This window comes from Fukomys damarensis, unplaced genomic scaffold (genome assembly GCF_012274545.1).
Source record: "Fukomys damarensis isolate Sample0158 unplaced genomic scaffold, DMR_v1.0_HiC HiC_scaffold_7, whole genome shotgun sequence".
Lineage (NCBI taxonomy): Eukaryota > Metazoa > Chordata > Mammalia > Rodentia > Bathyergidae > Fukomys > Fukomys damarensis.
In genome coordinates, this window is record NW_022900919.1 from 2,790,749 (window position 1) to 2,809,123 (window position 18,375).

The 18,375-nt window shown below is 37.8% G+C and overlaps 1 protein-coding gene across 2 annotated transcripts in view; it reads right to left on the reverse strand.

Moving 5' to 3' along the window:
• The window catches only part of Gabrg3 (gamma-aminobutyric acid type A receptor subunit gamma3), a 490,937-nt gene that overhangs the window by 439,264 nt on the left and 33,298 nt on the right, over nucleotides 1-18,375 (reverse strand). For both annotated transcript variants that reach the window (XM_010612934.3, XM_010612935.3), the window contains exon 3: nucleotides 9,233-9,300. In XM_010612934.3, the coding sequence (XP_010611236.1) occupies nucleotides 9,233-9,300 (68 nt within the window). The remainder of the gene's footprint in view (nucleotides 1-9,232; nucleotides 9,301-18,375) is intronic.

Sequence of the window (18,375 nt, forward strand, 5' to 3'; positions counted from 1 at the left end):
CCTGATTCACCATCTGACACATAGCAAGGGCTTAATAATATTTATTGGATTAACAAACACTGTTTGGATGTAAGTCACTCTTGACTTCTCCATTTCTTAATGTCTACATGCATTCAGTTACACCTTGGAAGTTATATTTCTCCTCCTCTATAGTCCACTACAACTGTTCAGATTTAGAGCGCACCCATTCTCACCCAAAAATTTCACAACTCTGAGTGTGTCTCTCGCCACCCTCGACTCTCATCCTCAACAATACTACCAGAGAGATCTCTCCAAAAGGTGCATGTGACCCATCAACCTCTAGACTCCGTCAGAGTGCCTCAGCCCCTGCAGCAAGGCCTTGGCACAGAACACCTGTGCTTCCAGTGCATTCCCACCACTGTTATGCAGTCTGGTCAGAGAAAACCACATGTGACTCTGCCTCTGTCAAGCTCGCCTCTGCAAGCACAAGGGAAGAGTGTCTACAGACATTTTAACAGCAAGCCCTAATTCAATTGTCCTACCTCAAGAAAAAGGTGTCTTTATACATCAGAAAGATCTTTTTGCCAGAAGCATATGATACAGCTGGTGTTGTGAAGAACGAGTTGTGAAGCTGTGACACATCCAATGGAAAGAGAAAAGTTCAAGATACAAAGAGCAAAATAAGCCATTCATACACCTGAAGAATGCTAACAAAGGTCTGCTGTTTTATTATTACAGATGTCGTTAGACTTCTGAAAAGTTCATGTCCATTCAAGTAGTGTACATGGATGTCCATCTTACCAGGTAGGATCTCAATGTAAATTCTGTATGACATGGCAACAAGTCCCAAGACAGCAAGAGAACAAACAGAAGGACAGATACAACATAAAATTAATCTCCATCTCATTTAAGGCATAGCCATTGTGGAGTGCACATCAATTCCCTGGATCTTCTAGAGATGGAAAATTGAAAGTGGTAGTCTCCTCATCGTCCAGATAGATGATCTTTTGAATATAGCATGAACTTCCATAAAAGCTCAGGTGATTATCGCAGTGGCCTCATAGATTTAATGTCAGAATTAACTTCTTGACATCCGGGCCTTTTCCTCACTGTGTTTCCTGGCTACAATGAGGTGTACAGAATCCCTCTACCCTGTACTTCCACCATGAAGTGTCATGCAGCCATAAGCCCAAATTTATGGGTTGGAAGGACCATACACGGAAATCTGAAATCTGAACCAATCTTCTTTTACGTTGATTTATCGCAGGTGCTTTTCCCCAGTGATGAAAAACTAACACAGAGAGAAACACTGCATAACTGTCAGCTGATATTATGAGAGCAAGAGCTGTCTGTTACCAATGAAACTATGGCTTAAAGACACGGCAAAGTATATGCTTATGCAGAGTGTGTATGTGTTCATATATAAGAGGTATGATCATCCTAAGAGGTATGCATGTGAGGAGCATAGGGTAAAGATAATATTTTCTTTATTTGCAAGGAATATGTCAGACCTCTGGACTGGATTCTAGAAGTACACAAGTGACCCAAAAGACACTTTGGCCTTGACCCAAGGCTCATGGTCAAAGATCTCCAGCTACAGACTCACAGGATCTCAGGTTCAGAAAGCCCTTCAATACCATCTTCTTTTTTTAAGATTATTCTTACATTGCAGAAATCACTCCTGTATACTTGTTTGGTTCCTCCAGCATATCCTATTAATTTATGGAGTAGTATGTATATTTAAAATATTATCATCATCATCATCATTATTGATGTTGGTATTGGCATACAAAGTGTTTTCCTTTTGGTGATGAACTATGTCTTTAACACATAAGCTTTATGTGTAAAAGTGTTACTTTTTTCATTTATTGCAAGAACAGCCAGATGTGGTAGTACACGATTGTAATCCCAGCACTCCAGGAGGCTGTGGCAGGAAGACCATATGTTTGAACCCCACCCTGGGTAACTAAAAGAAAAAACGACGAGATGTAGTTCAGTGCAATGGCCCTGGGTTCAATCCCCAGGACTACCAAAATCCAAAAATAGAGTATAAAAAAGAACATTAAAATTAGCCAAGCGTGGTGGTGCATGTCTATACTCCCTGTTGCTCAGGGGACTGAGACAAGAGAATTTGAAGTTCAAGGCCAGTTTGAGTAGCTTAGGAAGACCCTGTCTTTAAATGAAAATGTAAAAGAGGATAGATATAGATATAGGTAATATATAGGATATTATATTATATATCACACAATCAATCCTCTTGGACAATGGAAAATGGGCAAATGTTATAGTCCTTTAATACAAATATTTCAAGAAGAAATATATAAATAACTTCTCTGGTTTCCTTCAAAGCCTCATTATTCTTAGGGAAAAACTGAAAACAGTGGCCTCCAGAAAACTTTCCTCTCCAATATCCTAAAGGCAGTTAGGAAAGTTCCCAAACCAAAAGGTCTCCCAGGAAAATGTATTTGGGTTTTGTTCTTGCTCCCACTTACTTCCTTGCATATTTAGAATAAAACATTTTTCTATATAAGCTTAAATTACCAAACCATTTGTTGAAATGGCTTACCTTTCTTCACGTCTGCTTTTGGTGCCACTGTCAAGAATCAGTCAGCTGTGGTTTATGGATTTTTTGCTAAGGTGCACACAGTGAGAGGGTAAAAAGCAAGCTGAAACTGAGAGCTAAATTTTCAGCCAATTTCTGGTACTGAAGCATCTCCGGCTCCTACTTATGCCTCTGAGGGCCAAAATGGGGAGAAGCAGAGAACACTGAGCCTCAGGACTGCAGACCAACCCTACACAAGCTCAGACCTCCAGAGAGGGGAGAAAAGCATCACCTGAAACCTCTACAAAATGTTATGTACAGTCAAAATTGCCAGGTGTGCCAAGAAAGAGAACTAAGTGAAAAATATACAATAGAAATGGAACCAGAGATGGACTACATATTGCCGTTTTCAGTCATGGATTTAATGATTGACATGTTCAAAAAAAACAGGTTGCAAGGTGAAGAATCTCAAAAGGGAACTGACATCCACTAGAATCAACTTAAATTTTAGAATTGAAAAAGCATCACTGAAATTAAGAAGGCTTTAACAGGTCACTGGATTCCAGGTGAAGAGTGAGTCATTGTACTTAGTTAAATAGAAGGCTTTCCACTGCCTGGAGCAGTGGGAAAAAAGAAGCTCACAAGCATGAAGGACAAAGCAGACGGGAGAAATGTGTAACCTTCATGGGACTGGAGTACCAGAACAAAAGAGAAAAGGGCATGGAGGCAATATTTTAAGAAATAATACCCTTTTCTCTGCAATAAGAAATTCAAAATCCCCTCTTGCAGCTATTCTAAAATGTACACTTTTCACCCTACTGTGCAGCAGAAAACCAGGACTTCTTCTTACCCACCTATAACACTGTACTCGTTAGGCAGCTTCTCACCCTGCTCCTTCTCCCCTCTCCTCCCAGACTCTGGCAATTGCTATTCTACTCCTGCAAAATCAACTTTTCCTCTCTTCCTTAAATAAGTTAATACATGAATACCCATGTTTATAGCAGCTCAAAAAATAGTTAAATTTGGAAACACTCCATATGCGCATCAACAGATAGAAAAAGAAAATGTGGTACCTATACACAACGGAGTAGTACTCTCAATAAAGAAAGACAAACGTGAGAACATGAGGCATTCATAAGCAATATGTAAATGGTACAACTTGACAGCATAATGTCAAGTGAAACAAATCAGACACACAAGCTTAAATATCATATGATTTCTGAGAGGGGGGAGGAGAGAGAGAAAGACACACACAGAGACAGAAAGAGAGAGAGGGGTGGGGAGGGAGAGAGGGAGAGGAGATGCAAAAAATGATAAAATATAGGTTTTACAAATGGGAAGGTAACCAAAGGTTAGAAGGAGCAGGGAGGGAACAAAGGGGTAGGAGATTAAAAAAAAAAAAGAAATAAGATATATTACAAGCATGTAGCAACCCTCTACTGTAATTATTACATACTGCTAAAGTATTAATAAAAAAGTATTAACCTTTCAAAAGTCCATGTAACAGTGAAGTCATGGTATTTGTCTTTCTGTTTCTGGCTTTTTTCACTTAATATTAGGTCCACCAAATTCATTCACATTGTTGTAAATAATTGGATTTCATGCTTTTTATGACAGAGTACTATTCTGTTGTGTATATATACCATATTTTCCTATGTGTTCATCCACTGATGGACACTTAGGCTAACTGAAGCTGACTCCATGTCTTAATACAAATGTTCTCACCACAAATGTTTAAGGTCACAGATATATTAGTTACCCTTATTTGATAATTACAAAATGCATACATGAATCTACCACCACACTGTATCTCATAAATGTAAGTAATTACTATATGTCAATCAAAAGGAAAAGAAATAATGAACAAGATTTTTTGTACACTGATGAAAGGTGTCAAAATATAGCTGCAAAAGTTGCTATGAACCTTAGGCAGAATAAATGCAAAGAAAACCAAAATAAGGTTGGATTTCTTGAATCTAGATGCCATTAGAAAAATTCTACAAAGCAATACATCACCCTCCATTACCAACATTTCTGGAATGGAGTTAACATTCCACCCATACTTTAACAGAAACATGGTTGCTATCTGAGTTACTTTCTTGTCACTGGGACAAAAATACCAAATACCCACAATTTAAAAGAGGAGAGGTATGTTTTGGCTCACACTTTTAGTCCTTGATCAGCTGGCTTGTAGGCAGAAATAGGACGGCAGAGGGACATACTTGATGAAAAGATGCTCACCCCACAGCAACCAGAAAGCAGAGAGAAAAGGGAGGAGTCATGGATAAGAACACACACCCTTTCTGGTCACAACTCCTATGACCACGTCCATCCAGGCCCTATTTCTTAATAGCACATTTAGCCTCTGAACTCCTCAATGGACAAGTCCACTTGGCCCATCTATGATCCAGTCACTATACACCCACAAGAAAATTTGGGGGACCATTTTTGATCTAAAACATAAGAACAACACCTCTTAAAGCTGTAGCCATAAGTGGAATGAAACAAGAACGAGGTTGGTAGATCTTGTGTTTCCCCTGCAGCTCCTGCAGTTGCACAACATTCTTGAAGTTTTAAATTTTCAGGTTACATATCATACAATGAGGCACCTTCTGGTGTTGTTTCACCTGTGCCCGTTACTCACCTGGGTGCTCCATTAATTTCTGGGTAACAAACATTTTAGTCCCATCATAGTGACTCACTATATGTATTAGAATTCAGGTGAATTTATACTGATATAAATTTTTCTTTTGGAAACAAACAAAGGAAGCCAGACAGGAAGACGTATACATGATTTCAAAATTATGAAATTCAAAAGGCAAAACTATAGAAAGAGTGAAAAGATCAGTAGACGCTGGGGGCTATAGGAGAGAGGATGAACAGGTGGTGCAGAGGATTTTAGGGTAGGGGAACCATGTTGTATCATACTATGATGGCGGATATGTGTCCTTTCACATTTTTCCAATACGCAGAATGCAAGATGCCAAGAATGGATTCCAATTTAAACTATGAACTTCAGGTAATTATGATGTCTACTGGTCTTAACAAACATAGCACAGTAATGCAAAGACACTAATAAATGGGGAAAGTGTGTGTGTGCTATGTGCACAGAGCAGGAAAGGTAGATGGAAATTCTGTGTACTTTCTGCCCCACCTTTACAACTTTCCATAAAATGAAATCTATTAATTAATTGAATTGTTAATGAAAAGCAATCCCAACACTAGACTGGTGCTGAGCCTTTTCAAGCTCAAGTGGTTAGCTAAGGCAGTAGCTCTTCTGGTGCATACAGCTGCCACATACCTGATGAGCTTGGGCTGCAGGCCCAGAGTGCCAGGAAGGGAAGGGGACTATTCTGAGAATCTCTGCTCTAGAGTCCCATGTGCTCCAGCTATTCCGACACAAACATGAGCAGCAAGTAATATGTTCTCCACAGGGATCTTGTAAGGGTTAGATGAGGCTTATAGCTCGGAATTAGTAATTAGTAATTAGTAACTCTTCCTCTTTCCCTTCCTCACAGATTGTTTAGAGTGAATATTTTCAAAAGTAAACTCATGAGTTCCCTAGCATGCCGTCTGTGCCACCCTGAAACAACCCACGGAGGATTTCTACGGGGAGCTCTGCACTCAGACATGTCATGAGGATGAGGACAGCAGATGCTAGGAATATTTCCATAAAGGAGTGTTCTCCCAGTCCCCTCTGACCCAGGCCCACGACTAAAAGTGGTTGAAAGAACTGACGATAAACAAAACAAAATCAACCTAGCGAACAATGGATTGAAATTCAACTCCATTTTTTCTTCAGTAAAAAGAAGGTCTAAAGCTGAGTCTTCAGAATTAATGATGTCAATAAAAAGCCACAAGAGGAGGGAATATGAAGACATAGTCATTGGCTTCCCTAATTTATTCATCATTTATTGGCTATTTGGAAAAAAACACATATTAGTATGAGACATTAGCTTAATAATGTTTTAATAATGAAAAACCCAATAAAAATCACGTCATGAAACTGCACAAATCTCTAAAAGATGCTTGTTCCTATAATATATTCTTCACAATTGTCATTTCTCTTTCACTCTTTTTTGTTTTTCACACACTATGAAATTGACTCAATTCCATGCATTTTATACACAGAGCTGACTCAATTCCACTATCCACGTAGAGCTCATTCTCTACTTTTAAATTGTTTTCTGTTGTCCTGAGGGCCAAGTTTCACTTTTCAGCATTTACATTCCTACGCGCTGTGTCATTTGTCTTCACAGATACAGTGGGTGCATGTGAAACATCGTGGTACAAGGGCAAAGTAAAGAGAAACTGCTCAGTTCATGGTGACCAGGAAGCAGAGCAGGGAAATAGCCCCACAGTGAAAGGGGCTAGGGATCAGATACAGATCCCAAAAGCATGCCTCCATGGCCCACCCAGAAGTATGCATTACTAATCCCCTCGATGGCTCCCAAGCCAAACTGACAGCTGCACTTAACCATCAGAGTCACCATGTAGTTGTTGAGGGTGGTTATTTTTTTTTTAATTTAAAGGATGAAAGGAGGGCTGACTTGAGATCTTCTGGGATTTGTAAGAATCTCATGAAATATCTGTGTGCATCTCAACAGTAGTGGTGTTCACACTCCTCAAAGGCTGGGATCTATTTCAAACAAAGCTAAGGACAAACCCAAATCTCCACCATGACTTCAAGGCCTGAGCCATGCAAGACCAAGGTACATCCCTGTGTACCCCGCACCCCCACCCCAGTGACTCCTTAGCGCTGCTCTCTTAATCCACCCACCCAATCACACGTACTGTCCTCTTGTTCCTCATTGAGGGACCTTAGTCTGTCCCACCCAGCAAACTCCACTCTCAGTCGGGTTCCGGACTGAGATGACCTCACTGGAGGAGCCTGCTCTCCTCTCATAAACCCCGAGAAAGTGCCCACCTAGTCCTTATCTCCTGTGGATGACTGCCACTTCCTCAGCATCCTCCACTGCCACCTGTGACTTCCACTCAGAATTTCCCAACATGACATGAGACAGAGTTTGCCTCTAATACACAAGCCATCTGCAGCCTCCAGGTTTTGTGAAGTTATTCTCTTTTATTCATTTCACCTCTGTATTCTATAGTATGCATGGCTTGAAGATTGGGGATTTTTGTTTTGTTTTGTTTTTGTTTATTTGTTTTTTTGAGACAGAGTCTCACTATGTAGTTGAGACTGACCTGGAACTAACTATGTAGCCCAGGTCCTCTAATACACAAGCCATCTGCAGCCTCCAGGTTTTGTGAAGTTATTCTCTTTTATTCATTTCACCTCTGTATTCTATAGTATGCATGGCTTGAAGATTGGGGATTTTTGTTTTGTTTTGTTTTTGTTTATTTGTTTTTTTGAGACAGAGTCTCACTATGTAGTTGAGACTGACCTGGAACTAACTATGTAGCCCAGGTTGGTCTTGAACTCGCAGTGATCCTCCTGCCTCAGCCTCCCAAGTGCTAGGATTACAGGCGTGCGCCCCCATGCCCGGCTTTAATGTTATTTGTTTGTTTTGTTTTGTGTTTTTTTGTTTTGGTTTTTTTGAGACAGAGTCTCACTATGTAGTTGAGACTGATCTGGAACTCACTATGTAGCCTAGGCTGGGATTGGGGATTTTTTGTTGGAGGTGGTTTTGGAGCCACTCACAATGCACGGATTTGAAGATGCCAAGTATATGCTCTACCACTGAGCTGAGATACCCCCAGCCTTGAGATAGTTGTTTTAAAGGGACTTACCCATAAAAATATTTTACCCTATATGCAGAACTCTCATTTGAAAAGAAAAGAACACTTTTAAAATATGGCAGTGACAAGAAATGATTTTGCTACGAATTTTGGAAGGGTTATTTCCTTCCACAGTACACTGAGGACACACAAGTTAGCATTTGGAAGTTCCCCACTTACTCTTAACACAATCTTCAAATTCAGGTGTGAAATGTACAGTGAGGGCAGGGAAGGCCCTCATGACATCTTTTGCTGGGGAATCCTGGGAATCCAGTGCTCCTGAATGCACCATGGTGCAGGGAGATGCACCATGGCCTGCAGCCAAGGAAAGAAGGCTCACATTGTGAGACATTCCAACACACCATGTCTAGTTTAAGAGTGAAACATATCTGCAGGAAAAGGGTCTTTCTCACTAAATAATTCTTAATCTTAAACTACTTTTAAGCCTGTGGAAAAATTCTCCTCAGGTAAACCACATATTTGATCCTACATTTCTCTTGAAATAAAAAGTCACAGTGAATTTACCTTCAGGGTTCAAATAGAAGATAAAACCAGAAGCTAGGAAATCTTGGTTCCTTTCCTAAGAAACATTAAAAAGCAGATCTTCTAGATTTTGAAAAAAAAAGGGAACTAAAAATAGCAAACCATTACTGATACTCATTCCTAATAAGTCAGAGAAAGTCAATAACTACACAATGGCACATAATCCCATCTGAAAAATCTATGTGTTGCAAACACCTGTGAGGAGAAGATGGAATAAGAACTGTCCTTAATCATCAGAGAAATTTTTCACTGTGCTTTCACAAATTTCACCTCTTGATTTTTATGACCAGTTTCACTACTCAGCACTACCAACAAATGCTAGAGGTTTAAGAAGTGAATTGTGAGCTTTAAATCTGAAGGATGATTCTCAAGCAGAAATCCACAGAGAGATTAACAGCAAGAAGGCGTGCAACAACCATCACATTAGAAAATAAAATAGCTTCTTACCATGTTTATTGATGACACAGGACCAATGCTGTTAACGTAAATGTCGACATCAATTACAGTTGGTTTTACTGTGGAGACAAATAACAGGTGTGTTAATAGACTGTACCAGAGACAAAGAGAGGAGAGCATGGTTCAATGCCCTTCTGGCTCAAACACTGCATCTGAAGGCTTTTTGGAACATATGGGTAGATTTTTCCTGGGATTTATACTGATGTAAACTGTGTTTGACTTACTTTCAAAATCCTCAAGGATGAAAGATTTTTAGTTGTATTTAATAACTTCTAGAAAACAGGACATTTATCCACTCCAAATTGTTTAATGGCAGATGACTATAAAGATATTCTATAACATTATTGAAGTTTATTTTAACCCAAAAATATAAAACATTACCTAAATAATTTAATGTCAACGTTTTGCTATAAAGCAAGTGTGATGAACAATATCATAACATACTTGGGTTACTTATTGATGATATGGCTGGCTAGCTATTGTTCCAAAGCAAAGATACTCAAAGCAAGATTCAAGTGAGTTCATGCTTCAAAGAAAATTAAGAAAAATTTCTCCCTATTATTACTCTGAATTAAAGACACAGATACACACCTATATCACAGAGTTAAAATCTTGTTGCTCAGCATACAGTCCATTAAGTCAAAGCAATAGTCCCCAACCTTTTTGGAACCAGGGGTCAGTTTTGTGGAACACACCTTCTTCCACAGATGCAGGAGAGGGGGATGGTTTCAGGACGATTCAAGTGCATTACATACAGTGCACCCTTTATCCGTATTTCTATTACATTTTGTGAGGTTTAGTTCTATTATTATTGTTATGAGGAACGCAAGCTAGATCCCTGCCATTCCCAGTTAACAGTAGGGTTTATAATCCTATGAGAATCTACATAATGCCACCAGGATCTGACAGGAGTCAGAGTTCAGGAAGATTAGTAACGTGAATGATGACAGGGAGCAGCTGTAAATACAGAAGAAGGCTTTCAGCTTTCCACTGCTCACCTCCTGCTGTGGATCCATAGCCCCGTGGTTGGAAAGCCCTCATTTAAAGAATTGCCAATTCAACTGTAAGAGTGTAAAATCTATATAATCAGACACTATGGTAGCTAGAATTCTGTATCAAACATTAAACTAGCTCATTTATCTTTTAAGAAAGCCAACTTATCTTCCTTGGCAGAATTGAGCAGTACTACTAATCAGGCAGACCACAAGCCAGGGAGTTGATCTCTCTGAAAGGAAGGATGTTTCCTTTAACACCATTCAGGGACTGACAGAAGAGTGGTCAGAGCCAATATCAGATTATTTCTGTCCAGGAGGAATATAAACAAAAGTCATAAAGAGTTTCTACAGAAATGAGAGTTGTATCTGCAATTATTTCAGGGCAGTCACCTTCATTTTCCTAAGTGACTGACTACTCACAAATGCACTTTGTACTCTCCACCTGAAACTATGAGTTTCATCTGTTTCTTGTAAGACTGTGTGTAAGCTAGGCAATGATTTTCAGACTTCCACAAAATGAAAACCATGATTATGACTAGAGCAAACTCCTCTAACCTATGTCAGAACAATAAAGTCCTGTTAACTTCAAAAAGCTGTTGCACTTTGGAAGACTCTGACACAATTCTGTACACTATGCACATAGTACATGAATTTCATAAAATTAGTATTCTTCCTTTTAGACTAAGCTTTACTAACTTCTGTGAAATTTAAGTAGCCTCTTTCTTTTAGCTTTTCTGGGTTTAGCATGTGTTCTGCCTCCAAACACTGCAAAACTTTTGATTATGCCATATAGAAGACTTTGTGAAACCAGCCACTTAAGTACTTACTTTCCCAAGAAATTTTTCAGGATGTTTTGCAGTATTTATTAGACTGTTGGCTTCCAGAGCTTTTGAATCTTATTAAATTGAAAGAACCTACAGACCTAAAGCCATAACTACCTAAAGCAGAAAATACCAAATGCATTAGGTACAATAAAGGTTTTAAGAGACAAGAGTTTAGAATAACACACACAGACACACACACACACACGCACAAAAAAAAAATCAGGGGAAAATTAACCTTTTTAGTAGATGCTCTTTCGGGTAGAATTATGCTAGTGTCAATGAAGCATTTAGAAAAGTTGACCTTACAGTGGTGCCTGGGAAGAAGACAGGCCTAAGCTCATGGTTTATAATGCAAAGATTCAACATTCAGCCCCTGAGAACGTCTTCACTGTATAAAACCAGATCACAAAAACTCAGCCACTCATTTTTCAAATGCTTTACTTCCACAAAAAGATAGCAAGGCACACACAGAAACATGGAAAGATGGTCTAATCAAATGAATAAATTAAATATCCTAAACTGGTTCTAAAAAAATAGTGGCATATAAGTTATCAGGCAAGAAATCAAAATAACTGTCATAAGGATGATAAATTACTTTTTTAAAAAAAGCACAGACAAGTAAATCAGATCAGGAAAATTACATATGAACAAAATGACAATATCAGAAAAGACACAGAAGCTAAGAAGAAAAGGCAAACAGAAACACTGGAGCTATATAATACAATAACAAAAAAATTCACAAGAAGGAGATTTAACAAGGCAGAAGAAAGAATCAACAAATTCAAAGACAGCACTTTGAAATTACCAATATAAGGAACTAAAAGAAAATGGAATGAAAAAGTAATGATAGTCTAAGGGACGTGTAGGACACTGTAAAAAAGAACAGCATATAACTATGAGAGTTCCAGAGGAGGAAGAAAACGGGAAGGACACCAAGAGTATATAAGAAGAATTAATGACTGAAAACCTACCAAACATGAGGGCAGAAATGGACATACTAAATCTGGAAAATTTTTTAAAAAGCTACAGAAAAGATCTATCTAAAGAGACATGTCATAAGGAATCTGTAAAAAGTCATAAAGAGAAGCTTGAAAGGTGAAAGGAAAAATGATTCATCATGTACCAAGGGTACCGTTAGAATGTTAGTGAATTGCTCAGTAGAAACTTTGCAGGATGGGAGTGGGATGATATATATTCAAAGCACTGAAAGGAAAAATGCTGACCAAGTACACTATAACCAGTAAAATTTGTCCTTCAAAAATTAAGAAGTAAGTAAGCTAATCTCCATTAGACAGATAAATAGAGTTCACCACTAAATCTACTAGACCAGTATGCTGAAAAGAGTTCTTCAAACTAAGCAACATGAAGGTGAACAGAAGTATGAGACCAAAGGAAAACACAAAACTCCTTCAGGGTTAGCGCACAGATAAATGGTGAATGCTGTAGGGTTGCAGTGCAGGTACACAAATCACCTAGAGGTAACAAGTACATCATTTAAAATACAAAATACAAAAAGTAATTACTAAACTATGTTTACATGCAAAGTGATCATTTATATCATCAAAAACAAACTGTAGGCAACATTTTATAGGAGCTCTTATATGCAATTAAACTCAAGATATTGTCAGTTTAAAATGTTTTCTTTAAGTCCAGTGACAACCACAGAGACTATCTATATGATATACACAAAGGAAAATAGAAGAGAATCATAAGATACCAATGTAAAAATATCAAAGAATCAGCAAAATCCTAAGTAATGAAGTAAAAATAGAGAAATGAACTAGATCAGTTTTTTTCTTCATCACAATAGCTAGAAAGAAGCAAATCAAACATTCATCCACAGAGGGCTGGATACAAAAATGTGGTATAGACATATAATAGAATATTATTCAGCCTTTAAAAAGAAGAAAATGCTGCCATAGGCTGCAAAATGGATAAATGTTGAGGATATAATGCTAAGTGAAATACACCAATCACAAAAGGACAAATACTGTATAGCTACACTCATTTTGAGCTATCTAAAGTAAATATACATCTGTGAAATCCCATAATTCCATTACAGCTGACTAATTCTAATTAGTACAAGATATTTTATTTTTCACTGGACTATTTCAAATATTTTCATATTCTAATCTACTTTTATAATTCTCTAGTAATAAATTGTTAAAAGTATTAATAAATGATTTGAACAGCCTCATGCTGCAGTTTTTATCTTAAATGTCCTACAAGACCCATGTATTAAAAGTCTTGGTTCCCAGCCTGGCAGTACCAGGAGGTGGTGGAAATTTTAAGAGGTGGGGTCTGGGCAGGGATATGGGGAAGAAATGAGAACCAAGATCTGTCATGCAAAGGTACAAGATCCCAATATAAATGTAACTGTACTGTATACTTAAAAAGTACCAATAAACTCAATGAAAAAAAGAGGTGGGGCCTAAGAGAAGGTCTTTTGCTCTATGGGGGAGGGGAGGTATTTTCAAATGTGATTATGGGATCCAGGACTCTTCCCTGTCTCTCTTACTGTGTTCATCCATGAGGTGAGCAGTTTTGTTCCACCAGACACTCCCTACCACTGCCATCTGCCACCATACCAGAGGCCCAGAGTCAGTAGGGCCACCTAAACATGAGCTAGAACCTCTAAAATCAAAAGTCAAAATAAAACTTTTCTCTTTTAAGTTGACTGTCTGAGGTATTTGTTATAGTAACAGAAAGCTGATTAAGGCATCTCCTTTCTAAAAGTAGTAAATTTTATCCTTGCCTTCCTATTTGCTAATCTTCATTCATTTAACACATAATTTAGCAGATGACTATGGAGCTCCCCAAAGTTCTGGGATCTGAAAATAGACCGTAATTCACACATAACACCCCTACTTTCACAGAGTTTAAGTCATACTGGGTGAAACAAATGTTCAACAAGTTCTGAGAGTGATGGGCATGAAGGAATCAAACCACATACCTAGATAAAAAGTAAGTATGGTGTGAGTAGGAGGCTGTCTTCGATAAAGGAGTCCACTCTCCTATAGCCATTCTATCCTGTGTATTTAAGAGTTGCCTGTAATTGGTTTTAAATAAACATATGATTCAGTTACATCTGTAAGTCATGAAGATAAAGTGTAATTTAAGTCACAAAAAAAGATGCTGCAATAAAAATGCTTGAAGAGATTATAGTCAAGAACTGATGAAAAATACAGAATTACAGTAATTCAAGTTCCAAGAATAATAAACATAAATAAAACCAGGGCCAGGGATTTAACACAGGGGTACCACCACCTGCCTTGCAAGAGCAAGGTCCTGAGTTTGATCCCCAGTAGCCGTAAAAAAGAATTTTATTTTTTAAAATGAAACCATTGCAGTATGTCATTATCAAAGTGCTGAAAAAGCAAGATTAGCCACAAAAAAGCACAAAGCATGAATAAGGAAAATAATCAATACGATGGCTGATAATTCATAAAAAATAGAAGCCAAAAAAGCAGTACTTTTAAATGCTTAAAAATATATGTCTATAATTTTACACTCAAAAACATCCTTCAAAAACTAAAAAGAAATAATAATTTTCAGACAGGCTAAAACTTCAGAGACTTCATCTCTACCACATCACTACTATACAAATTAATCAAGGAAATTCTTCACATCATTAATAAATTATAGTATATGAAAGCCTAGGCCGGGTGTGGTGGCTCATGCCTGTAATCCCAGCACTTGGGAGGCTGAGGCAGGAGGATTGCTATGAGTTCGAGACCAGCCTGTACTACATAGTGAGTTTCAGGTCAGTCTCAACTACATAGTGAGACCCTGTCTCAAAAACCAAAAAAAAAGAAAGAAAGAAAAAAAGAAAGCCTAGATTTTCAAGAAGGATAGAAAAGTGCAAGAAGTGGGCCTAAGGAGATATCTGTCACTATTTCAATTAAATTGAAATAAAAATTTTGTTATGGACATATGTACTATGACAAGCTATTACATTAGGGAAAAACAGGCAAATTGAATATGCTCTTAGAGAATCCTTTAGTGAAGAAAATAATCAAGTCTAAGTCCAGAACAAAGTCACAAGTAATATGCTCAGTTAAAACTACACACTGTCATACAGTTTATAGTTTGTACAGAAATCTTAGTGGATCACATGTCTTTCTGAACTAAAAGTTAATAAAAATATTAAGAAACAGGTAGCCCAGCAAGTTAGAAAGCAAAAGCAGCACATAACGCCAAATACAGACCAAGTACATGTGATAGTTTCTCTAATTTTGATTTAATTGGCATTTTGCATGCATGGAGGGAAGAGTGGGAAATATTCTAAGAATAATTTCATTACTGTGAAACATAAAAGTTTATGAGCATGATAAAAAAGTTTGGACTTCAAGTTATAAGGAAAGTCTAGTGTCACAAGTGACCTTCTTCTAGATTACTTCTTCTAGATTACTGTGGCAACAGTGAAAACTTGTAAGGAGATATGTAATTACCATGCCATCTGAGACCTTCTGTATACATGAAATCCAAGAATTTCACAGACTACCCATGCACCTCAAATTCCCAAAATTAAAGTTGATCTAAGTAATAGAATGATCTAGGCCAAAGTGTTAAATTTGGAAAATATACATTAATACATAAAGAGAGTGATTCAAGTCATAAAGGTGGTGTTGAAAGGTTTTAAAGAAGCGGAAAGATAACTTACAGAAAGGCCAGGAATCTGAGTAATGGGAAGAAAAAGCCAGGAAGAGGTTAATAAGAGACAAGCTATTTCATTAAGCCACAGAGAAAATTGTGCTGTTATAAAGTGTCAAGGGTCTACTTAACGCTGTGGAGAAAAAGAACATTTTCAAAAGGGCTAGAGTGTTGGAGAACTGAAAAAGTAAATACTATGTTCAGAATTTAAAATGAGGAGTAAGGATCTCAGTGTTTAAACAGCTAAGCTATGTCAAGGACAAAATTTTGAGATAGTGAAGTGGGAAACATAATGGAGGTTAAGCTCTCTTAACTTGATGTGATACTATCTTTTATGACAAAAGTTGGGGACAGAATTGTGTTGTTTAATAGAAAAGAAGAGAGATGAAAAATAGAGACAGAATGGGTATAAGCAAACCTCAAGAGAGAAGAAGTGTTTGAGAAGGCGGAAAATGGTGTGAGAGTGGTTCAAGACCATGAAGCCTACAAACCCGAATACAGTCTAAGGCTGCTAATTTTCAAAATCTGAACTGTTACTACCCTATATCTTCACTTAAATTTAAGAATATCTGGGGATATTATTTTGATACTATGAAACTACCTCAGTCTTTCTAGGCAAAAGAACAAAGCATGCTTGTAATCCATCAGTGGAGTATGTTCAACCCTTCCTGATTGCCTTTTTAATTTGGCTCCAACTCTGAACACATGATACCATGTTTGGAACATGGGGTCTTAAAATGAGACCCATCTTAATTGTAAACCACACAGTTTGCCTTTTGGATGAGGACTGTCTTAACTGTAAGACCAATGTTAATTAGTATTTACTGACATTTATAACATGATGATGGTTTTTGCAGTAGACTCGCTAAAGTTGTAAGCAAACCAATGCATATCAGAAAGTGAAATACATACTATATCTTTCCCCGGCTCCTCCAAATTTCTTCATCTATATGGCTAGAGTTTTTGTGTGTTTATATGTTTACATATGTAAATATGTACTGTCCCTGTTTATCTATGGAGTACTGGTTTCTAGATCTCCTTCGAACACTAATATCTGCAAATGTTCAAGTTCTATATACAAAATGGCACAGTAGTTACATATAACCTACATACTCCTGTACATTCTAAATCATCTCTATATAACTAATAATATGTAAGATAATGTAAATGCTGTTGATATTTGTTATAAATATTGTTTAGCAAAAAATGATGGGAGAAATATCTGCACCTGTTCATCAGAGAAGGAAGTTTTTTAAATACCCTTGTTCTATGGTTTGTTGAATTTAGGGATGGTGAACCCTTAGCTGCAGAGGGCCAAGAGTATGTACATATGTACATACTTAATGGAACACAAGAGTATTTTCAATCTTCATATGTTACTTCATAAAACACAAATACCTTCATAAACTAGTACATCCCAATATACATATCTAGCTTGGGAAGGACACATGAGTACAAACCAGAAAGGAAGAGAAAAGACTCCCAAGGCAACCCCACCCTACCTTCCCACAACCCTGACCGACCATTCCATGAGGTTTGCTACCAATATTCCGTCTCTACAAACCTGGGCTGTTTGTGCAAACCTAGAGTAGGCCCACATCAGCCAGTGTGTGTCCGAATGTAGATACCCAAAGCAATTCAGGGGTAACCTCCAGCTGTGGAGAAGGGTCTTCCATGAGCAGTCGTGGAGACCTCAACTTGCTTCTCCTCCCCTCTTGTCCCACCTTTCCTCTGTGGGATGTTCCACATACCATACTTGTACTGAGAATAGGAACTGATTCCAGATTTTCCTCTGCCCCAACTTTCTGCTACAGCTGGAAAGGCCCCCTGGCATTCATCACGTCATCAGCAGAGGGTCCCCACGGAGCACCTAAGCAGGTGTCAGCTCAGACTGACACCTGAAAGCAGGCAACAGATTGCTCTGCTGGTACCATTTATTGCACTGGTTTTTATCTCCTATCCTTTCATCTTAAAAAAAATCTGTATGTGCTGCTTTGCAAATGGTTGATAGGAAATCCTGAGAGGAAAATGCTAAATAGAAAAATGATAAAAATCTGTCACCACCCAACTCTTAGGCAATCAATACAAGAATTTAACTAAACAACCAGATTAATTGTTTTTATTTATAGAGACCATAAAGGCCTGCCAACACTAGCACAGCTGATTCCAGGCCACTGTACCCTGGATTCCACTCCTGACTGAACTTCTGAATGATAATCACTCAAAAATTCTTATGTCATCAATATTTAAAAGAACAAGTGTTGGTCATATTTTTGGAATTGAAATTAAGGATAAGTGAATATTGTTTCAGAAATAACTGACTAATCTGACTGTGCAATTCAAATTTTCAAAATACGATATTATGAAAAGTCACTATGGAAGCTACATGCAGAAGTCCATGTACCTAATTATATATTCCATTTATATAAAGTGTGGAGAACAGACAAATTCACAGTGACAGAGGGTTGATTATGGTTACCTGAGGCTAAGAGGAACAGAATAACAGGGAGGGACTGCTAATGGGTACAGGATTACTCTTGGGGGTTATACCGATGTCGCGAAATTAGATGGTGGGAATGTTGCATAAATTTTGATTATAGCAAAGCACTACTGAATTCTATTTTTCAAGATGGCATATATATTTTTCCTCTTTTTTTAATGT